Source organism: Lathamus discolor, chromosome 3 (assembly GCF_037157495.1).
Source record: "Lathamus discolor isolate bLatDis1 chromosome 3, bLatDis1.hap1, whole genome shotgun sequence".
NCBI lineage: Eukaryota > Metazoa > Chordata > Aves > Psittaciformes > Psittacidae > Lathamus > Lathamus discolor.
The window spans coordinates 110,704,622-110,728,423 of record NC_088886.1 but is presented as its reverse complement, the minus strand read 5'-3'; the positions used below and the strand labels follow the sequence as shown (position 1 = coordinate 110,728,423).

Genomic DNA, 23,802 nt, shown 5'->3' with positions numbered 1-23,802 from the left:
AATCATCTGTAAATACTGATGTCAAACACAATGTATCAATCAGACCGTAAGTTCCCTGTGAATACTCTCTTTCTCTTTCATTACTACATTGCTATGTTAAATTAGATTTCATGTTTGAAGAAGCTAAGTGAAACTGAGTTATCCAAACAGAGACATTACAGTGTTTTTGAAGATAAAGTACATTTAAATTTATGTGCAGGTTATACACAAAAGAAAGATACTGGGCTGGAACTAGTCTTACATCTAGTTCTTTTTTAGAATATGTTACTTAGTACCACTGAATTTTAGTCTTTTTTCCCTTAATATTTCTACCTCACTTCAATTAAATTTAGGGGTAACCTTTGTAATATTAGCTTAAAATAAAGCCCTAAAAGGTAGAGGCAGTTCTTGTAAAGGTGCAGTTACTTTACATTTTAAGTTCTGTCTGCATTATTGGGTTTGTTCTGACCTTATCTAAAGTAGCTCAGACAAGGTGATTTTTGCAGTTAGACCTTGTGCTCCTCTGAACAGACTAAGATGTCTGTTTTTTCTGTTCAACTCTCATACTGCAGTTCAATATAACACCTGAAATCTTAAACTCAATTTGTGTATGACCAGTTTTCTGAGAGGAAGTTTGAATGTGGGGAGGGCCAGTATCATAGCAGCCTTTAGTGTCATTCAGAACTCTTCCCTGCTCGGTAAGCTGAAGGAGAGGATGTGTGTATGGTCAGGTCCTCTTCTGTGGTTATAGACTCTGGGAAGAGTGTCACTATATGCATGTTCTGCGAAAACTGCAATGATAACAAGATGAGCGTTTTCCCAGGACATGACACCATCAACTGGGAAGTGTCAGTCCAGCTGCCACTTTGCACCCCATGGGTTTTCTTGCAGACACTGTGATAGAGCTGGTCTGTGATCCTGGGGCGGGGAATACTCAAATACAGGATACATTTGGTTACACATCACTACTTGTCTTCTGAAGTTGTTCCAGAATTTCCACCATTTCATTACCTTTACATAATTCACTTACGATATCTCATTGCTTTGATAGCCGCTAAAGTGGTAGTGCCTACAACGGTAGTGCCACAGTGGGCAAACCAGTATTAATTTTATTGAATAGGTTTTTTTAATATCTTGTAAACCCAGGATTTTGCTGGCTTTATGCCCTAACTGAATTTATGCATGACTAAACATTTAAAAATGCATTTGCCTTGGCCATGCTATCCATATGTTACGTACGTATTTGCTAACTATGTTAACAATTTATGACTTGATGTTGTAGATAAACTCTGCATATAATTTTAGGTAAGAAAGATGACAATAAATTATGTTGTAAGATTGAAAAAGATAGGTTAGCGGTCTAGGAGAGGATGCCTGAGGAATGCTGGACTGAGAACAGGTGGGATGTATGTGATTGTCACACCTCCTGTAATACAAAGGGAAGTTATGTTTGGTCATCTTCACTCTGAAGAATTTAAGTAAATGAATGGAACTGGTGAAATCACAGAATAAATGAAGAATGCCAAGAGTAGAAGGACCTGGAGTTAGTTTGGGAAGGGATGGTGCTGCCACCACTGAGAAGACTTTTGCTCTTACTGCTATATATTGCTTCATTTTCAGGATGATGGCCCCCTTTAGGCTGTGCCTGTTTCACAGCTGAATTTCTCTTGGGTTCCCAGCTTACCTTGTCATGGCTGAAGCTGTGAACCACACACGCTGACTTGCCTTTTACTCTGTATGTTTAAGACTTTCAACTATAAATGCTACCAGAAAATTTGAGTTGGAAAACTTAAATGTTCTCAGTGTACGGACAAAACTTTCCATCAAGGAAATGCTTCTTTGCCAGTTAATCTTTGAGTGTTATGTTGGCTAAAAGAAAGCTTCAAGCATGACAGCTTTATTATTTTTAATTTATATAGGCCATGTACGTATCTTCCTCTTCTTGGTTTCAGGCCTGAGGAGTTCATATGCTAGCCAACACAGCCAGCTAGGACAAGAGTTACGATCAGCTGTATCTCCTGATTTGCACATCACTCCTATCTACGAAGGCAGAACTTACTACAGTCCCGTGTACCGCAGTCCAAATCACGGAACGATTGAGCTCCACCAGGGATCCCAGTCAGCCTTGTATCGAACAGGGTCAGGTGGGTAAAGGGCTTCCACAACTCCTCTGGTGACTGTGTCCAAAGTTGTACTTGATTTGCTCACTGGAGTTTTCTGGAACCTATGGCACATAGGAGAACATATATGATACGGATATGTAATTCCAATTCAGAAGGAAAAGCCAGGTGTTATAAATTAATGGAAGCAGAAACTAGGCTTGAAGGACTGAAAATAACCAGCAGGAATTGAAATGCATTTGTGGTGTTCGCAAGAACTACCTGGGGCTATGTATCAGTGTCAGCTTAGGGGCAGAATATTTTGTGTTTGACACCATGCACTCAGGTACAGCTGATGAAAGTGTATTTCATGACACACAAAATGCATCGCTTCCTCTTGCATTCTTTGTGCAATGTTTTCTTACAAATCAAGTTTCTTCTTTTTTATTTTCTTATATTTTTCAGTTTATTACTTACCAGTAAAATGATAGCTTGCACACTTAAAGTACCTCCTGCGACTTTCACAGTAAAAATACTGGTTTTGCCCAACTTCTCAGCAAAGGATCATGTTAAGGTGCTACATCTGAAGGCTGCATACTGAGACTGAAATATTTCTATAGTATTTCATAGAATTTCGCCTCTTGTATTACAAAGTGTGTAGGTGTTAGAGTAGTACTAGAACTGACTGCCTGTGACAAGACATGCACTAGGTACTGCAGTGCAGTTCATTCTTTATGGTTGATCAGTAATTTGTATATTGGAGTAATTTCCAAAACCTCCCAAGGTATTAGAGAGATTTAGCCAAGTAACTCTCTAGAAATATTTATAGAGAAATGTCCAGTTCGTGTGTGACATTTTCACACATTTGGAAGTTGCTTTTTAATGTTTTTTGCTGTAACAGAAACACTAAGTGTACGCAGTGTTGAAGGAGGCTACAGTTTTTGCAATTCTCTGGTCTTCTACAACTTACAGTAGACAAATTAAGTTTGTCAGGATGGGCCAATGAGGAAATATAACTAGGAACTGAAATTCTCTGCTTAGTTGTCTACCTAATATCAGTTATCTTAGAAGAACAAAAGACATCACAACAGCTCTGTTAAGTGAGGAAGATGCACGCTGCTGCTTTTGAAATGACCAGCTTAATCTTTGAAATCTTCCTCTTGTTACTTCTTGTCAGGGAAAATGTGCATGGAGTTAGGAAAAGGAAAATACCATCTAAACTCTATATATTGTTGTTGACTTTTTCTTCCTTTTTGGTACAGTTGGCAAATTGACATTACTGTTAGTAACTAAATTTTATTATAAGCCTTGAAAACATTTTTCATCATGATTTCTGCTTGATGGTGCAATTTGTATTCAAATACTTGTTGAGGCAAGCTGAAGAATAAGTTTGATTCCACCAAACTTTAGTTCTGTAACTAACCTCTCTCTTCCCTGGGACACAGAGTAATGCAATAGCTTTCAGTGTTGAACACAGTACACAGTTTTAAGACTGATTCTTTCCTTTTTTGCTTACACTTTTGACCACTCATTGCCTCTTCTCTTCCATAGACATTTGTTACCTAGTTTGGTTTTTAATACTGATTTTATACTAGGGGTCGGAAATCTGCAGAGATCATCCAGTCAGCGTAGCACACTCACATACCAAAGAAATAATTACGCTCTGAACACGACAGCCACCTATGCGGAACCCTACAGGTCAGTGCAGTATCGACTGTCAGAGCCCAGTTACAACAGGCTGCAGCATGCAACGCCTGCCGATGATGGGACCACGCGATCTCCATCCATTGACAGCATTCAGAAGGACCCCAGGCAAGTCCATTCATGCTTTCAAGGATCACATATTTTCCATAATAAGCTTTTTAGTACATTCCTTGAATATATGTGGCATTTGTTGGGCATATTCCGGTTTTATATTGTTTAAATAGGCATGACTAATGTAGACACTAAGATCTATGCTTTCATAGCCAAAGTAATTAAATGCAGTCTACCTGTTAGAGTAAGAAAGAGCAACTTTCATGCATATAAGTTATTATTACATCTTCCTTCCGTGTTTATTTTCTTCTAGAAGTTATAGGAAATAGTTATAAATTTCATGAGAGTTGACTGCTGTATTTCAAGTATTTTTGAGTAATTCTACAGAGCAACCTGTGGTATTAGTGAGTTTTCTCTTTATGGGAATGCGAATCAGGGCTTGAAAACTCAAAAGTACATACCGAATTTATTTGAATGAAGTTTTCATGAGCAGCCTGCTTACATTTCAAAGCTATGTAAGTTTAAAAATTATATATAAATGTGCCATCTTGAAAGTGAATGCACATTAATATTTTTACTAGTTTGAAGTTGCAAATGTATGTACACAGCATGGGCATGTGACAACTTGATCTAGTTGAAGATGTCCTTGCTCATTGGAGTGGGGCTGGACTAGATGACTTTTGAAGGTCCCTTCTAACCCAAGCTATTCTGTATTCTACGACGAGTCTAATATTATCATGACAGTTTACTAGAGACACTGTTCATTGAAACCTTGTATTTTAATATGCAAGTATTAAACCCTGATCCACGCAGAGGTTGGAGGGATATACGGTGCTGCTTATCTTCAGTGCGGGCCAGTGTTTGCTAGAAATTCCTGTCATCTGCAGCCTGCTGGCTCGTGGGGACAGCACTCAGATGCTCCTCGGTCATGGAAGCCCCTGGCCCACTCCACAAGCTCAGAGAGAGCTGAGCGCAGAGTATCTTGGTCTGGAGGATATGGGCACCAGCAGTGCCTCAGGAGTCTTCATAGGGAAACAGCAGTGCACCAAATAACCTTTGAAACAAACGGCTAATAGTGATAGTCAGACACCAGAATCCTCCCAGCTCCCCACCTTACAGAAGGCTCATGGTCTGGTTCAGTTATTTTCTAGTTTCCCTCTATACTTCTGAGTCAAAAAAAAAAAAAAATGAAAGCACGGGTTTTAATAGATTTTGTTGTTTGTTAGTAAAAAATAATATATTTCAGGGGGTTTTAATAGATATTGAGGGACTGGATTGATTTCATTTAACTGAATGGTACATTCATTTAAACAGTGTTAATTGGATAATCCAGTTGAGGTAATCTAAGTAATAATGCTTGCTAGCTCTGGCTGGTCTGTTCAGGCCTGGCTTACAAGAGCAGTTACTTATGGTAGGGTTGCCCCACGTTCACAGCAAAAAAACTGCAGAGAAATTCTGCCTCAGTTCTCATTGCTGATGCACCTTCTTACCTTGTAATTTCCCAGCACACTAGTTTTACATTACGTTTTAATCTGTTACAGTTTCTGATCAGCATAACATGCTGTTGCAGAGCTTGGGTGAGTGTTACAGGTGCCTCAGCCTGGGCTGCTAAAATGCCTCACTCCAGAGTGAGAGCAAGGGAACATTCAGAAAGTGGATAGTCTTCTTAGAAAGGCAGTTTTCCCTAAGGAGTTCTAGTCTTCAGTATGCAGACATGAGCCTCTTAAGTTGTGGAACAGTTTGCCATAGGCACATGACTTTTCCCATTCTGGTGACAGAATCCTGGGGAGACCCAACTGGCTGGGCATTAGCCTTTGAAGAGCTCCCCAGACACTGTTCTTGGGATATAATTTTTCATTTGCTTGGATTTTTGAGCATGGGAAAACTTAGATACTACTTTTCCTTTCTTTTTTCTTTTTTTTTTTTTCCTTCCTCCTTAATCTCCCTTTATGGAAGGAAGGAAGCACAGCAAATATTAATGAGCCGATTTCTAAATCCGTGAATTTGGCACAGCTGAGTTTCATGACTTTTCCAGGATTTGTCTGCGCAAAATCATTGTTTAATGAAGGAGATTTGCTTTTAATGATTTTAAGTTTATAAGCCCTGAATAACTCAAATTATGCAGACTTCCTGCACCTGACCATGATGATGAAATTTCAGGCTCTGCAGCCTTTGTTGAACTATAATTGACTTCAGACTGGCAAGAATGTTGAGCACCGAGGCACGGGGTGGGAGAAATGCTGCATGGAAGAGATGCCCCTGAGCAGCATGGTTTAGTGGGTGTTTGCTGTATATTTAAGTGTTGGGAGGATTATGCAGGTTGCAGTGTTTGAGTTGGTATACTCAAGTGTGTATGTTTATATTCCCCTTGATTGACAACCAAGGTAACTGAAGAATATTGGATGTAAAGTGTCCTTTTCCAATTGGAAGACTAAAGGGTGATGTGACTCATAATTAATATATCTGGTTTCCCTCATAGCCTTGTGTCACGGTTTAAGCCCAGCTAGCAACCCAGAACCATGCAGCCGCTCACTCACTCCTCCCCTTTCCTCTACCCTGCTCCCTAAGAAGGAGACAAATGACTGCTACTGCTGAACCCAGGACACCCTAATACTCCAGAACAAAATCAGAATTGTTGAAAAACACTTGAGATGCTCTAGTAATTCTACTTGGCAAATAAGCATACATTTGTAACTAACACCTTCTCCTGAATGTGTTCATCTAATGAAGGGAGTTTGCTTGGCGAGATCCAGAACTGCCTGAAGTCATCCACATGCTTCAGCACCAGTTCCCGTCAGTCCAGGCGAATGCAGCTGCCTACCTCCAGCACCTGTGCTTTGGGGACAACAAAGTGAAAACGGAGGTACTGTGCAGTTCACGATGATGTCTGGGATGATAGGGAAGCCGCAATCATGGTCCTTTCAGAGCAGGAGCCAGCACAAGAAACTATTTGGAATAGGAAGGGGTTGTTATTTTATTGCCAAAGTCAGTAAAGCTTTATTTGAGGACTGCTTTTGTCTTTTCATGCATGATTTAACTTCATTATTTTAATGATGTGGTAAAGACTAGATCAATTTAGATCAATAGCCAGGCTATTAAGGGTGCTGAAAATCTAGCAAAACGGCCTAGAGTGCCTGCACTGGTAAAACCTGAAGGTGTAAGCGTAAGAAACTGGGTTTTGGGGGGGTGGAATCTTTAAATTAGCTGTGAAACTGCAAGGAATGAATGAATGACACTTCCAGGTAATGAAGGTCTACCTGTAAATACTAATACAATACTGATATACTAGTTTGTGAATGTATCATTTTACAAGAATTCTGATTTTTTTTATATATATATATATTTATTATTTATTTTTAACTTAGAAACCAAAATGCCTGTTCAAAGCAGAAACCGCTGCCAAGGATGCAGCAAAATTCAAATCTTAAGAATGGATTTCTATTCCGGTTTTATTCTGAATTATATATACAAAACTATCCCATCACGGTTTGAGTACAGATTGAAAAAAATGATACAGCTGCTTTGTCATTTGTGACTTGTATCCATACCATGGACGCGTAGGGCAGATGCAGTGTCTGATGTGCTGCATTGATGTACAAGGGGGAGGTTTAACTCCCCTTGTAACTTTTTTTCTTCATTATTTAGTAATGGAAATAAAACCTGTTTGCCTTGAAAAAGAACAACCCTTAAATTACTTTTTTATAGCATCTTGCAGTATCTGCTTTCAATGTAGTTTGTGCCAAATAAATAACCTATAAGGTAATACTCATCTCCTACTACAGAAATCTTGCCAGGTGAATAACTTTAAGCTTAAGGTCCACTGAATGCCTTTAGGTAGAGATTCCTGGTGGCTTTTGGTGTAGCAGTGGCTTCTCTCACTGATCAGTGCCAAACTAGGTATCCCCTGGTACGTAACTTAGAGCACATACATCTAGGCATGTAAATACAGAGTTCCTTTTGAAAAACACACGCTTTAAATAGTGGTCTAAGAATCTCCAAGTCATCAGTCTTTCATTTTATTTCTGTTACTCAGGAGGTGATTTGGCAGGTAAAAATCAGATCTGGTGTTGGTCATAGACCAGTTCAGTTGGTTTTTCCAAGCCTCTTCGTTTTTGTTGTTTTAAGGTGTAAGTAAAGACATTGACCATCTTGATACTCGGGACGTTTTCAATAATATAATAGAAGATTCTGTTTTCTAAAGTATCAACTGAACTGAGATTTAGCTAAATCATTTTATGTTTTCATTGAGAATAATTTTGTTTTCGTTGTTATGACCAATAAAAGACACTGAATTTTAAAAGCCAAAAATCCATGGAAACACATTCACATCAGTGTATTTCAAATAGCCTTGTGGCTGCCAGACCAGTTATTGCACAGGTTAAAATAGAAAAGAGGCCTCTCAAAGTGCATTAGTGCTGGATTAGAGAACCCTTAGGACAGTAACGTTTTACATCTCTGCTGGCTGTTTGGCCAGAGCCACGTCCTGTGTAAGCCAAGCATTCAGGAATGATGGTGTGTCTCCTTTTCCTCACCACAGGGTCCCCTCCTCATGCTGCAGACCTTGTGCCACCTCCCTCAGGCACGTTCTACAGATTGTATGGCACAAAAGTTACTGTGCTGTGTTGAAATAATCCTAGGTTAGAATAGATCAATCTATATTGCTGAATAGCTCAGACTTTTTTAGAAGGTTCATAAAAAATACTTTGGTAACTTTTGGTGGTTATTTTTTATTGAAAATTGTGTTAATCTTGTAAATAATGCCATGTAGTTCTCTCTTTAAAATATATTTTATTTAGTAAATATTACAGAATTCTAAAATACCTTAATCTTTTATCATTAAAAAATATCCTGAACAAAGAAAAGTCCTACATGGAAATTAGATCTCGAAACACCATGTTTTTGGTTTTCTTTTTGTTTTAAAGATATATAGAACAAAGAATAAATGCAACTAACCTGCTTAAAGCAAACAACATAAACAGTTCTTTTTGGTTTAGGGAATTTCTGCAGAGTAGATCTTCTTTTTAAAAAGAATTTCAGATACGCCAACAGGAGTGACTATAGATGCTAATTTGAACTGGTTTGTGTGTGTGCTTAAGCGTAACAGTCAGCATTTTAATCTTTGCAACTTCGTATTTCCAGTATTCCCTAAAAAGATATTCTGAAGTATAGGAAATGACTTAAAAACCAGCATTATTGGGAAGCAAAACTTTTATCAGTAAGCATTTTTCTCTGAGCACAGCAAATGACTAAAAATCTCTGCCAGCCTTTTCAGTGAGGATGTGAGTGTTCCCGAGGGTTTGCAGTGCAATGCAACAACCAAGGGATTAAGGTTTACCAACAGTTTTTCTTCTTGAAGCAGACTGTAATGTGTTGGGTTTTATAAAAATAAGAGCCTTTTAAATCTGAGCATGAAATGGGTAGAAGCAGTGGGTGCTGATGATTCCAATATTATGTTTTCTAGGTATGCAGGCTGGGAGGAATCAAGCACCTCGTTGATCTTTTGGATCACAGAGTCCTGGAAGTTCAGAAGAATGCTTGTGGTGCACTGAGAAACCTTGTTTATGGGAAGTCTACTGATGAAAACAAAATAGCGATGAAGAATGTTGGTGGGATACCTGCCCTTCTGCGGTTGTTGAGAAAATCTGTCGATGCTGAAGTAAAAGAGCTCGTAACAGGTAAGTTTTGAAAAGAAACAAGCAGAGACCTTAAACACAGATTATTTTTCTGAAGTCTGGAATAAACTGGTAAGAGACTGGAATTGAGTGTGCTGACTGCTTTTCTGTTCGTGCACTGGTATTTTCTGTGAATACAAAATCACTAACAGTTGAAGTAGAAACATGGATGTACAGATTCACTGAGAGAAGTGAATCTTGAGGTAGCTGCACTAAAGCTCTGCTCAGGGTAGGTTTTTGCCCTGGTGTGACTCTCCTACGTACACAGCTAGGTCCTAGGTCTTAGATACGCATTTCTTTATTGACTGCTAACACCTGATTTATTACAAGCTGCTGACAAAAGTTTTCAATAAGGTCTTGCAGAATTCCTAAGATGGACCCAAACTATGTAAATGTGTACAGGCAGAAAATGACAAGTATGCAAATTACAGAAGCTTACCAGTGCACAGCCTGCTTGTAGAGCCCTAAAAAGTGACTGTGTAGATACTCCCAGTCTCTTGAGTACAAGGTAACAGATTAAGTTTATAAGCCATGAACCTACTTGGCACTTGCTGTGGACTTAAAGTGCAGAAATAAATTATTTGCAGTTCTAACACATGAAGGAATTCCATTTCCATCAAAACAAGGTGGATTTGCTGGGTACTGCTTACATCTTCTGTCTCTTATTCTCTCTGTGGGAGTGATTTGTCTATGTAGGTTGTAGGGGATTTAAAATGAGAGGATAGAAAAAAACGAGTATTTTTACTTTCTTTAAACAGTTCCTCTTTCAAGTTTTAGTAGCTCCCTCATTTGATTTTGTTAAGCTGTGAAGCTCAGCTGCTTACCTACTAAGCAAAGCTGCACAACGGTGCTCAAGTCAGAAGTAGCGCTGGGAGCCTTTCCAAGTCATTTCCTTGTTTAGAAAAGCTATTAAGTAGAGAAAGAACTCTGCGCAGAAGGTAGCCAAAGCATTTAAGTTCAAGTTCATGTGCAGGCTATTTTCCTTAAGTATTTTCCACATAAGCAAGCATTAAGATAATGGCAGTGCTGGGCTAGCAGTTGGACTTGATGATCTTAAAGGTAATTTCCAACCTAAAGGATTCTATGATTCTACTTGTAAGTAAAAAGATTTTTCAAACAAGCACAGTATTTATTTTTAATTAAAGCTGACTACTTCACTTTTGAACTCTCACTCGCATTTTTCATTTTTTTTAACCAGCTACAAAAAAGAAAAGTTTTGACCTAATTGTCTTCTGGTTAAGTCAGTGCCGTTGACTTCTGTCATGCTGGACTTTTGAGAAGAATCCACAGCAGGCTTTTGGAGCTTAGGGAATTTTAAATGCTTTCTGTAAATAGCAATATAAAGAAGCAGAAAAGGTCCAGTGATTACTACTTTAATGATTAGAAAACTCCACCTATGTCAGGACTAATACTAGCAAACCACACTCGGTTCACTCTATTCACAGATTAAGGTAATGTAAATACAGGGAAATTAGTGTCACTCTACATGACCAGAAACACCATACGTCTGAAAGTTTAAAATTGGCACTATTTATTACTGCTTTTGTATGTTTATATTTTTTCATGTAAAATGGATTTTCCAGTGTAACATTTTGGAATGAAGTACAGTGCTTTTCCTTTTCCTGAGGATGGTCTTTCTTCCGTACTAAACAAATTACGTTTGTTATTAGAAGTATCAGTTGCCTTTGAATAATAACAGGTATCTCTGATGGCACTGCCAGGGAAATTCACACAGTTCACAGAATCACAGAATCCCAAGGGTTGGAAGGGACCTCAAAAGATCATCTAGTCCAACCCCCCTGCAAGAGCAGGGTAACCTACAGTACATCACACAGGAACTTGTCCAGGCGGGCCTTGAATATCTCCAGTGTAGGAGACTCCACAACCCCCCTGGGCAACCTGTTCCAGTGCTCTGTCACTCTTACAGTAAAGAAGTTCTTCCTGATGTTAACGTGGAACTTCCTATGCTCCAGTTTACACCCATTGCCCCTTGTCCTATCACTGGATATCACTGAAAAAAGCCTAGCTCCATCATCCTGACACCCACCCTTTACATATTTGTAAACATTGATGAGGTCACCCCTCAGTCTCCTCTTCTCCAAGCTAAAGAGACCCAGCTCCCTCAGCCTCTCCTCATAAGGGAGATGTTCCACTTCCTTAATCATCTTTGTGGCTCTGCGCTGGACTCCTTCAAGCAATTCCCTGTCCTTCTTGAACAGAGGGGCCCAGAACTGGACGCAATATTCCAGATGCGGCCTCACCAAGGCTGAGTAGAGGGGGAGGAGAACCTCTCTTGACCTACTGACCACTCCCTTTCTAATGCACCCTAAGATGCCATTTGCCTTCTTGGCCACAAGAGCACATTGCTGGCTCATGGTCATCCTCCTATCCACCAGGACCCCCAGGTCCCTTTCCCCTTCACTACTTTCCAGCAGGTCAACCCCCAACCTGTACTGGTACATGGGGTTGTTCTTCCCCAGATGCAAGACTCTACACTTGCCCTTGTTGAATTTCATCAAGTTTCTCCCCGCCCAACTCTCCAGCCTGTCCAGGTCTCGCTGAATGGCAGCACAGTCCTCTGGTGTGTCAGCCACTCCTCCCAGTTTTGTGTCATCAGCGAACTTGCTGAGGGTACACTCAGTTCCCTCATCCAGGTCGTCAGTATGCAGCTGGACAGATGAAAACTTCATTATCCCAGATAAGTGAAATTAGAGTAACAAGCTTCTTGCAGTCTGTATAGATAGTTTCAACATAAACTCATTTATATAAAATGTTTGAGGAATTGTTTAGTCAAAAGCAATCCTCTAACCTCAAACAATATGGGAACATGCCCTAAAGATGAACTATGATGAGTTTGAAAAGCTACAGTACTGGGGGGAGGGTTTAATTGCATGAGTATATTTTAGAGGAGGTAGAAAACAGGAGGCATACTGGGGTCTCTGTTTAATTATGAGAGATTGAAATGCAGGGAGATAATGAAGTGGAAACTGAATAGAAAGTTACATTAAAAAATACAGGAAACATAATTGCAAAACCACAAGAATGTTTTATGAGGGAAGCATAATCTTGATGGCTATAGATTAGTCAGAAAATAAAATGTGCTAAATCACTTTTCATAATCATATAAAAATGAAGCAATCTTAGAAAAAAAGTAAAAGAACAAAAAAAAGTCTTCAGAAGTTGGACTGAGGATACCCCTTCATTGAGCTGCCCCAGCAGGCTGTGGTGCTGTGCTGTAGCCCAATGGCAGCCACGTGTCCTGTGCTCTGCAGCAGAGAGCCCTTAGAAGAAAACTGGTTTTGGTCATTGCAACATAGAATCATAGAATCATAGAAAAGTTAGGGCTGGAAAGGACCTTCAGATCATCCAGTTCCAACCTCCCTGCCATGGGCAGGGATAACTCCCACCTAACCATGTCACCCAAGGCTCTGTCCAGCCTGGCCTTGAACACCACCAGGGATGGAGCACTCACAACCTCCTTGGGCAACCCATTCCAGTGCTTCACCACCCTTAGAGTAAAGAACTTCTTCCTTATATCCAATCTAAGCTTCCCCTGTTTAAGTTTTAACCTGTTACCCCTTGTCCTGTCACTACAGTCCCTAATGAAGAGTCCCTCCCCAGCATCCTTATAGGCCCCCTTTAGGTACTGGAAGGCTGCTATGAGGTCCCCACGCAGCCTTCTCTTCTCCAGGCTGAACAGCCCCAACTTTCTCAGCCTGTCTTCATACGGGAGGTGCTCCAGTCCCCTGATCATCCTCGTGGCCCTCCTCTGGACTTGTTCCAACAGTTCCATGTCCTTCTTATGTTGAGGACACCAGAACACGTTTCATTAGATAACAGCAGCAGTGCTTTCTGAGGATGCTTTGTTTCACATTCCAGCACAGCTTCAGCACTAGGTAGCAGAAATGTTGCTGGGGCCTTTGTGGCTGTGCACAAGAACTCCATTCCCAGTGGGTGACATGCAGCGTGTGCACCTGTTTGTGGTATCTGGTTCCTGCATTGCAGTCAGCACAGCATGGAATCAGGCTCTGAATTTCAGGCTTTTCTGTCTTTGAAGGCTTATACAGCAGAAAACTGTGATGTAGGAATCAAAACGTGCATGTTCTTGAACCCAGGTGTGGTTTCTAGCAACTGAGTCTACTTTCAAGAGACCTTCATAAATAGCCCTTTAATACATTAAAATGTGAGAAACACTGGTGTGTACTCTATGGCCACAAGTGTTGCAGAGAAAGCGGGTCAGATGCTTACGTCACTCAGTTGAGTAGCTCCTTGATTTCCATCAGATCTTCAGCAGCAGGGAGGAGCCACCAGCCGTGCCCTCCCCACAGGAACACCCCTGACCCACTCTGGAGTGGCTGGTTTTCTGTCAGGATTCCTCCCTGAAAAGTCAGGCAAGCGACAGGGCTGGATGTGGGGGAGTCGCAAGATTTCATAGCTGGAAAAAAGGAAGGAAGAATGAGCACCAATTCCAGCAGCAATTAATCACAGCTTAGCTCTGTGGTAAGATCTGTGGTGAAGCCCTGTCCTTACAGGGCAAAGAGGTTGTCATTGATGGTGCTGGCTACTCTTCATAGTTTATTTCTGCAGATTGGTACTAGTGCAGCTAGTTCAGTTGAGGAATGCTGTTCTCTGTCTAGCAGCACCATCTTTTGTATACACAGTGTCATCTTTGTGAGAGATTGCGTTCTGGCAGCGGTTAACACTGCGGTGTTGCTTGTGTGTTTTTGGAAAAGGGATCCAGGGTTCTGCTGTTCTTGGGCAACTTGACTTACGTTTGGAGAAGGTACAGAAGCAGCTGCAGATCCCACACAAATTTGCTGACTAAGCACTTTGTGAAGTGGATACAGTTTCCTTTCAGAACTTTCATGTTACTATTTTATTTACCTCAATTCTACTACATACACAACCCAAAGTGCTCTGCAGTCACCTGTGTAAAATCTGCAGTGGTAACATGCAATCATCCATGGTCAGCAGTGTGCCTCCAAGCTGGTGCAGCTGCTGAAGAGCTCTTAATATTGGGTTAACACCTACCTGCTATAAGCAGTGGCAGCACAGTTCACTGCAGTAAGCTTGTCCAGGGTCTTAAGAACCTGGATTAAAATGTGAAGATTCAAAACCAAAATGAAGCATGAAAAAAACGTGGCTGGATGCAGAGGAGAAACAAGGTTCTTTGCCACTGGTACTGCCAGGGTACCACGAATAGCTGAGCCCCCACAACTCCCCATAGTACAGTGGCTGACTTCTGCTTAGTCAGATGAATCGTTTAAGTTAGCTCTGTCTGTACTCCAAGCTAAAGTCTCTGAATTTTTGCTAATTTTAATTTCTAGTGCATAAACCTATATACTTCCCATAAAGATTCTTTTATTAAAGCTATTAGGAGTTTTATGTTGACTTTCTTGGGACCCAGTCTTACAGAAGGTGTACATTGCTAACCTTAAATTATACCTCTGCCTGGCCTGTTTCTCTGTTTTCATCATTTTTATCCTGTTTTTATCTTCCCACGTGGTCTTAAATGTCATAGGGTTTTTTTCAGTCCCATTCAGCCTCTAGAGGAAAAAAAGATTGTCTCATCAGAGCAGTTTAAATTGCTTGATAGAGTGCATGTATTTCATTGTGTCACATGTGTACATCTCATTGCCCTAGAAGTATTTTATCTACGGTTAAATCAGGGTTACATGTTTTCATTATTTTTTAGTATTTACACTAGAATATTTCATTCAAGAGCCGGACATGTGGGGTTTTTTCTGTACCAGGTAATACTTAATGTGACCTGTATAGTCTCTTTGGTTTTGGCAGGACAGACCTGTTCCTGAAATGTTGTTTTCATTATTTTTCTTAGGATCTGATCAGTTAAAATGCCTGGCTAAAACTTTGGAGATGGGTATTTGTGTTTGCTAAGGATTTTTGTGTTCCCTGTCTCTTTAAATGCAAACATCAGGGTAAATTGTCTTGTCTAAAATGAATTATGACAAAAATGTGCAGCCATGGCTAATATCAAAGCAGTTTTGTCAACAATGGCAACTGCAAATTCGTATGGAGCTGAGGCTCAACTCTATCATGCTACTTACTTCAGTTTTCTGGGAGGAGTCATTTTGGACAGTGTTCACAGAAATGTTGTTTTAGCATGGTCATCTCAGAGAGCTGAGAGGGGCAGAATTTCAGGCAAAGACAGGGCAGGGAACCCCTGATCAAAAAGAAGAAAACAGAAAGACCCACTTGGATTAGAACGACAGAAGCAGTTTCACATGGCACCTTCAGCTCCTGCAAAGCTTACTGATTATTTTTGTCCCCTGGCACTGTTCCTGCTGATTTCCCTCCTTCATTAAGAATTATCCATGCTTGGTAATGCTGACTCTTCTGAACTGCAGCCTGCTCTCCTCTGGTTTTCCTCTTCCCTAGGCAATGTCAAGCGCCAACAGTGGTTTGTCATTTTTTCTGCTGTGTTTTGTAGTACATTGACAGACTATGCAGGAAACATGAGGCCAGCTGAAGCAGTCAGTTGAATTATATACAACCTAAAGTGTACTGTTAGGAGGGAACAGAAGTTCCTCTCCTTCCAACCTCGGGGATGCTAGGGACAATAGAGATCTGCTTACACAGGTAAATGGGCATAGCAGTCCTCGTGCTATACAGAGTTGTTTGAGTGTTGAATGGAAATGATGGAAGAGCAGCAAATAGCCGTCAAGAAATACTTCTTTGGAAATTCGACCTGTGGTTTCACACTGTCTCTTTCGACTCGGCAGATGATTCTGTAACAGTTCAATACTTGGGTTTAGTGTGCCTCCACTACAATGAGGAGTAAAAAGGCACTGTTATGTAAATCACATACAAAATGATACTGTAACCTCAGAAGTCTCTTAGAACTTACTTTAATACAGTTTGTACCAGCTCCTACCGCTGTTTTCCTTATCTTTGCATGGAAACTTCCCAAATTATAACTGCCTTTACAGTCAGGGCTGATTGCTAATAAGCACTATATTTGGTCCAAATTCTCTTAAAATAATCACTCTACAAATAATCAGATTGTACTCTCATTTTTAATGTACAACAAAAGGGCTGTGTGATTCTAGTTTGCAAAATAAGTAACTGAAGATGTCTCCCAAATAAAGAAACAGTGAGAGAGTTCTGGTGAGAACTTTTGCTTCACACAATGAACACAGGGGCAATAAATAATCATTTAATGAAGCTGCCTCCTTGAGAGTTGAGCTTCTGGGCAAATTTTGACATAGTTACTTGGTGGAACTCTAATGATATGCTCTTCAAACACTCCCAGGCTAATCCTCATGGATGAGTTAATATTTGGGGAGGCTTCTTGGAGGGATCAAGTTCAGGGAGGTCCTCTAGCTGGTGTTTTTGGCCTTTGCCATTGGGCCCGGGTATGACAGGAAGATGCTGCTGCCTATTCTCCCCCAATTTCTTAAGAAGCATCTGGGCTAGAGCATTCCTCTGAAGGCACAGTGGGGCAGGCCATGTCCCTTACAGGTCTGGTCTCCAACACCCAGCTATGGAGTGTGTCACTGTCTGCTGCCTCGGCATTTCCGGCAGCACCCAGCCACTCCAGCTTTTTCACAAGCTGTAGGTCAGCCAGTAAATATTTAGAGGCAGTCATACTTAGCAAGGCTGAGAGCTTTACCACGGTCTGAATAACCATACAGTAATATTTTTAGAGCTAGATCACTAAATCGAGCATGCTGTTTTCCTGTAGGTGCTGGGTAACTCATAGTAGTCTGAGACTTAAAATAGACTTTCTCTTGCATAACTTGCTTTAACAACAAATGCTTGGGGGTGAGGAGGAGGTTTAGGTGAGATCTAATTTCTAGTTAGCATCACAGTCTGCATGAAATATCTTCCAGTATCTGAGGGGGGCCTATAAGGATGCTGGAGAGGGACTCTTCATTAGGGACTGTAGTGATAGGACAAGGGGTAACGGGTTCAAACTTAAACAGGGGAAGTTTAGATTGGGTATAAGGAGGAAGTTCTTTACTGTGAGGGTGGTGAGGCACTGGAATGGGTTGCCCAAGGAAGCTGTGAATGCTCCATCCCTGGTGGTCTTCAAGGCCAGGTTGGGCAGAGCCTTGGGTGACATGGTTTAGTGTGAGGTGTCCCTGCCCATGGCAGGGGGGTTGGAACTTGATGATCTTAAGGTCTTTTCCAGCCCTATTCTATGATTCTAAATACGGTTTCAAAATGTAAAGCTATAGGCCAGTGAAGCATTTGGATTTCTCCCTGTTAGGTACCCATGAAGTACCCTTCTTCAGAGAGGGCATACAGTCACCCAGGAGATTGATGGTGTGAAATTGGATGTATATTTGAAATAGCTTGCTTTATATAATCAAACTGTTAAAGAATAAGTAAGCTTAAGCTTATTTGGAGTGTGTAAATGTAATGAGATACAAAGTTTGGTGAAGCCATAAACAACTTTTGAGAATCACTCAAAACTTTTAAGAAGAAACCCTCCACAGCAATTTTAAAGAGTGCTTTTGTGATTTTTTTCTATTTCCCTGTTTGTGATCAATTATTTTTCATTACTGGAAGTCTTGCTGTACAGGCACTGGAGTTACAAATCATAAATAACACTTTTTTTAAGGTTTTTAGCTAAATTTGGGGAGGTCAGTGTAAGGGAATGAACAGAACAGTTCCATCTCAAAGCTTGGGCTCATCCTGCTGTCCAGTGAAGCAACCACAGACAAGTAAATGTGCCTTGGATTTAGAAAAGGCAGCAGAAAGGCTTGTGAGGGTGTTTTGCCTCTTGTGGGAATTCACTGTACAGTCTTTCCCTAATTGCCAAGAAGTCTGTCTCCTGGGTAGGTAAGTCACTGAAGAAGGTTCCATTATTCAAGGAAGGCTAGTCTGCAACCACAGTCCTCATCCAGACATTCGAGTTAGCTGTGTGTGTTAAGTTAGCACAGGGGAGAATCACCAGGAATCACTGTGACACATTAAGTACTTAGGCTGCCTGTGTCATAACTAGAAATCAAAACAGTGATAAATCTCATGCATATATCTCCCCATGGAGCCCCCCTTCGTTGTTGTGCTGAAGAGAAAATGGATGTTTCATGCAAATATTTTCCTTATTGTTGCACAGCTGTATTAAAAACTTTTGCTGTTGTATAAACTTCCAGTTTGTTAACTTCTGTAGCATTTACCGTCTTGTCCTCCTTCTGATTTATTTCTGAAGAAACTAAATGTTCAAGATGGGGTCAAATTGAAAACTGTGTAGCAATTATATTGGGCTGTTGTGGAACTGCTGTTTAATGGGTTTTGTTGTGTATGCAACTGGACTACTTTACTGTTAGTAAATTATTGTATGTGTGGAGAATATTAGTGTAAGATGAATACCTGGAAAGAATTTAGACAACTCTAAGCTGTGTTTCATGATGAAAAAGATGACTAAATGCTGCATTTAGCATATCACTTGCATATGCACTTCTGCTGCTAATTTATGCCAGATCTCATACTGAAAGTCATGTTAGAAAAACATGCAGGGTAGGGAACTATAGCTCCCTACCTGGGGATAAAAGATCAACAGAAGTTTCATTTGGCTAATAGGTGAATGTGAATGACGCTAGACTTCTGGCTGTAGTTTCCAGGAAGTAAGTTTCGGTCGTATTTTCACACGAACTCTGGTACGTTCAGCTCTGCAGTTCAGTATCTGCTATTCCAGGCATATGACATGACAAAGCAGTCATACTGGTGCAGGCCGTTCTCTCCATGTTTATCACTGGGAGAGGGAAAAAAGCAAACCAAAACCATACACACTCATTCTCCATTTTCATTTTCATTCTTCCTTTTAGTGTGAGGTGTCCCTGCCAATGGCAGGGGGGTTGGAAGTAGATGATCTTGAGGTCCTTTCCAACCCTAACTATTCTGTGATTCCTGTCTGGACTCTGGCTTTCCAGGTTCTGCCTGATCTAGAATCATGCCATGTCACACACTTGAGACCTTTACTGAAAACTCTTTCATGGCTGCCACTCATCTGCCAACCTACCTTCTTTGTCACTTTTCAGAATTTCTTTCACAAGGCCTCATGTTTGCAAAACATGGATGATCTTTCAGCCATTATGTCCATACATTTGGTTTCTTCTTGCTTCTTGAATTCTTAGGACCTTTCTTTTAGCTGTTAACTCCTTCCCTTTACAGATTTCCAGTGTAAACAGTCTCTCTCTCAAGAATATTGTGAAACCTCTTCCATGTTCCTTTTTAAATACTAGCTTATAACTTTAAACTCTTTAAGTTTCATATAAATCAGGATAATTATTGTTTCTTCCCTCTCCCAAACCTCTTTCCTACGGGGTTTTTGAAGACTCACCCTTTGGAGGGCAGATGTTCATGCCTTTTTTTTCAGTAAGATGAAGAGTTCAGAAAATGCCTTATCTCTTGTGATAAATGTCTTCTTATCTCAGACTGCCAACTGCTAGAACTAATGAGGCAACAAAAGAAAGTACCACTAGGGATCAAGTTAGACGCTCGCAGGGGGCATGCAGTTTCAGTGGCAATCTGTAAGGAGTGGTTTTATTATTGAGATGTAGCTGCTCTTCCACTGAAGGGCCTGAGTATAAAGCGTGACCCGTTCCTCTTACCAGAGCAGTGGTAGTTCAGCCGTGACCTCCTCCACGCGCCGCTCTAGGTCAGGAGCATACTGCTGATGGTCCCCAGTTGTAACATCCATATGACCAGTTACAGGAAGCTTACCAGCAGCTGCTCTCTTCAGAGATATTTTTCTGTTCATGTAAATATTCGTATCTCTCCTACACTGGAATTCTCTCTGGGAGAGGAACCAGCTGGTGGTGCATGGTGCCACTCCTGCCAGGCATACTCAGGAAGCAGTGTCTCTGGCACCCCATGCCACTCCTGCCACAGTGACTATGCTGCACACCCACAAATACACATATAGATGACAGCCATCAATAGAACTCAGTACTAAATGACTACGTAATTCTCATTTTTTGTTTTAAATGAAGTTTTGTGCTGAATTAATCTGGCAAATCCATTAGTGACCTGTGATGTGTTTGCTATGGCATGTTTATACCAGATGGTGCTGCTCTGGCACATTGCCTGACATACTGCAAAAAAAAGATGGATTTTTTCTTCCCCTTACAGGGAGTCATTATGGGATTGATTGTGAGATATCTAAGATGGGTATGAGCATTGGAGAGATAGAGTGAGTTCAAGGTATATGTGTTTCAGAAGATGAAAGGTGTTCTGCAAATCAGATGAGTTGTGTGTGTGTGGGGAATATTCCTCTGGGCTCTTGGAGCAGAGTGGGGATGTCCCTCTCCTGTCAGGTAGCAGAAGGAGCTGTACCTTGTGAAAGGGAACATCTCCTGTCAGCCACTGTGTGCTTCGGCTCAGGAGGTTTTTTTAAGAAAAGAGTATCTACTAACTGATAAGTATGTTTCCTTCTCAGTACTGTGGGACACCTAGATGCTGATCTATTAGGGTTATTCTGAAGTTCATAAATACTTATTTCAGTCTATAAAGCAAATCTTTTAATGGCAGTTTTGCTGACCACTTATTGACCAATAACGTTGGAATAATATTAGATGCATTGCAGACTAATTGTGTTTCCTTTGGTCTTGCACGGGTAAATTATCTTTCTTCTGTTTAAACTTGTGTCTTTTAAGCTGTTGGTGTTGCTTTGTTTGCCACATCCTTTCTGACATTACTGCTATGGAAATCTTCTCTTAAGGGGTTCTCTGGAATTTGTCTTCATGCGATGCAGTAAAGATGACAATCATTAGGGATGCTCTGTCAACACTAACGAACACTGTGATAGTGCCTCATTCTGGATGGAACAGCTCTTCCTTTGATGACGACCATAAAATTAAATTTCAGACTTCCCTAGTTCTGCGCAACACTACTGGATGCCTGAGGTAACTTGCTGTTCTACCAGACCCTTTTACAGAGTAATGTTGTCCAGCAGTCTTTTTTGTAATTTTTAAAACAAGAGTTGTTGAATTCTATAAATTACATATGCTTTTATTGTTTAGGCAGTTTTTGCTTTAGGTTTGGGGGTCTTTTTTTCCATATGTGCATTTCTTCAAGTGCAAGGTCCTACACCTTGGTCAGAGCAATCCCAGGCACAGCTACAGGTTGGGCAGGGAAGAGATTCAGAGCAGCCCTGCGGAGAAGGACTTGGGGGTGCTGGTAGATGAGAAAATGAACATGAGCCAGCTTCAGTGTGCGCTCGCAGCCCAGAAAGCCAACCGTATCCTGGGCTGCATCAAAAGGAGCGTGACCAGGAGGTTGAAGGAGGTGATCCTGCCCCTCTACTCTGCTCTTGTGAGACCTCACTTGGAGTATTGTGTGCAGTTCTGGTGTCCTCAGCATAAAAAGGACATGGAACTGCTGGAACAAGTCCAGAGGAGGGCCACGAGGATGATCAGGGGACTGGAGCACCTCCTGTATGAAGGCAGGCTGAGCAAGTTGGGGCTGTTCAGCCTGGAGAAGAGAAGGCTGCGTGGAGACTTCAAGCTGGGGAGGGACTCTTCATTAGGGACTGTAGTGATAGGACAAGGGGTAACGGGTTAAAACTTAAACTGGGGAAGTTTAGATTGGGTATAAGGAAGAAGTTCTTTACTCTAAGGGTGGTGAGGCACTGGAATGGGTTGCCCAAGGAGGTTGTGAATGCTCCATCGCTGGTGGTGTTCAAGGCCAGGTTGGACAGAGCCTTGTGTGACATGGTTTAGTGTGAGGTGTCCCTGCCCATGGCAGGGGGGTTGGAACTTGATGATCTTAAGGTCCTTTCCAACCCTATTCTATGATTCTATGATTCTATATTATAAAAATATGAAAAGTACAAAGTTAGTAATTAAGAGATGTAATGGCTAGTTGTGACATTTTGGTTGGGATTTGTTTGTTTAATTCTGAACATTGCACTTTGCCACTGTTAATTACTGCAATTTTGTGTATAGAGATTATGAATACGATCTAGGGAAAAGTGCATTTGGCGATTCTTAGTCATTTTATACATTTAAATAACTATGTTTGCATATGCATGCAAATTGGTAAAGAGTGTTTGACCATTCCCTTTGTGGATTTCTCAAACAGCAGTAAGAAGGAAAAGAAAAGCATTCAGAATAATAACAGGTAAACCTGAAATATCTGAAAAGAGAATTTTTGGGAATTCAGTTTACGAAAGAGGCAATAAGAGGGTATTTTGGACACAGACAAGCTCAGCAATCCATTCTGCAGCACACAGAAACAATAGATACGGGCTTGTACAACCAGAGGGCTTTTGGAATGGACAAGTCTATGGGAGAGGGGTTCCTGCATAAAATGCTGTGTTTGCTTTTAACTTCAGTTATCAATTAGCAGTATGAAAACCTTCTGCAAACTGTCTAATAAGATGATTGTGTGTATGTCTATCTGTGAACACACTGTGGTCCTTTATCACTTCAACCCTTCAGGAATCTCAGCTCGGCCGGTGAAGAAGCCCGGAAACAGATGAGGTCCTGTGAAGGGCTGGTTGATTCACTGCTATACGTGATCCACACATGTGTGAACACGTCAGATTATGACAGCAAGGTGTGTGCACGTTTCATCTAAGCAATTCTTAGTGCTAAACTAATCCTGTGTCGAACAGGGTATTTTGGGAGTTGTGTAGTATAACTGAGTACTGTGATGTGCTTAGCTCAGCTGGTTTTCTTTCCCAGTTTTCTGATGCACAATCAAATTCTGCTGCACAACAATGTAACTTGTTCTAGGCTTTTCAGTTTCATCAGTGTTGAAGTATTCATTCTTTAATAAGAAGCTCTTGTGCTTTTCATTTTCAGAATACTGAAAAATAAGCCACTGTAGTAGAGAGATAACTGCTATAAATATTCTCATAATTTGAGACTATCAGGAGAGAGATTGGAGTTTTCTCAGAGAAACAGACAAAGCAATGCCCAAGGCGCAGAACAGGAATTTAATGCTTGTGCTCCAAATGCCTTTTCACCTCTACTTAATTTCTTTGGTTTGCTTTACCACTATGTAAGTAAGTAACTCATGACACGACACATTTCTGATTTGGCTTCAGACAGTGGAAAATTGTGTGTGTACCTTGAGAAACCTTTCTTACCGTTTGGAACTGGAGGTACCTCAGGCACGTCTGCTAGGAATCAATGAACTGGATGACTTGTTAGGAAAAGAATCACCTAGCAAAGATGCAGAGCCCAGCTGCTGGGGAAAAAAAAAGAAGAAGAAAAAAAAAACTTCACAGGAGGATCAGGTTTGCTGTTTTCCTACAAATATATCAACTGTAGTTTAGCTAATGATGGGGGAGTACACAGCTTCAAGAGTAACTGTTCTATGTT

At 40.9% G+C, this 23,802-nt stretch overlaps 1 protein-coding gene and 1 long non-coding RNA gene across 7 annotated transcripts in view; one reads left to right on the top strand and one right to left on the bottom strand.

The window, feature by feature from the left end:
• The window catches only part of PKP4 (plakophilin 4), a 92,446-nt gene that overhangs the window by 59,370 nt on the left and 9,274 nt on the right, over positions 1-23,802 (top strand). For all 5 annotated transcript variants that reach the window (XR_010610806.1, XM_065671175.1, XM_065671176.1 and 2 more), the window contains 7 exons: positions 1,932-2,123; positions 3,674-3,890; positions 6,564-6,696; positions 9,295-9,508; positions 21,195-21,378; positions 22,915-23,032; positions 23,526-23,717. Coding sequence is in view for 4 of the 5 variants with exons in the window: in XM_065671175.1 (XP_065527247.1) it covers positions 1,932-2,123; positions 3,674-3,890; positions 6,564-6,696; positions 9,295-9,508; positions 21,195-21,378; positions 22,915-23,032; positions 23,526-23,717 (1,250 nt within the window). In the remaining variant the exon portion in view is untranslated. The remainder of the gene's footprint in view (positions 1-1,931; positions 2,124-3,673; positions 3,891-6,563; positions 6,697-9,294; positions 9,509-21,194; positions 21,379-22,914; positions 23,033-23,525; positions 23,718-23,802) is intronic.
• On the bottom strand, positions 1,905-23,664 carry LOC136010258 (uncharacterized). Of its 2 annotated transcripts, XR_010610808.1 has the most exons (5): positions 23,568-23,664; positions 15,574-15,689; positions 14,939-15,051; positions 13,754-13,940; positions 1,905-2,203 (listed from the first exon to the last, which is right to left on the bottom strand). It is a non-coding gene; the product is annotated as an uncharacterized LOC136010258 (long non-coding RNA). The 2 variants fall into 2 exon arrangements; XR_010610807.1 differs by lacking the exon at positions 1,905-2,203 and having other exon boundaries at positions 13,121-13,940.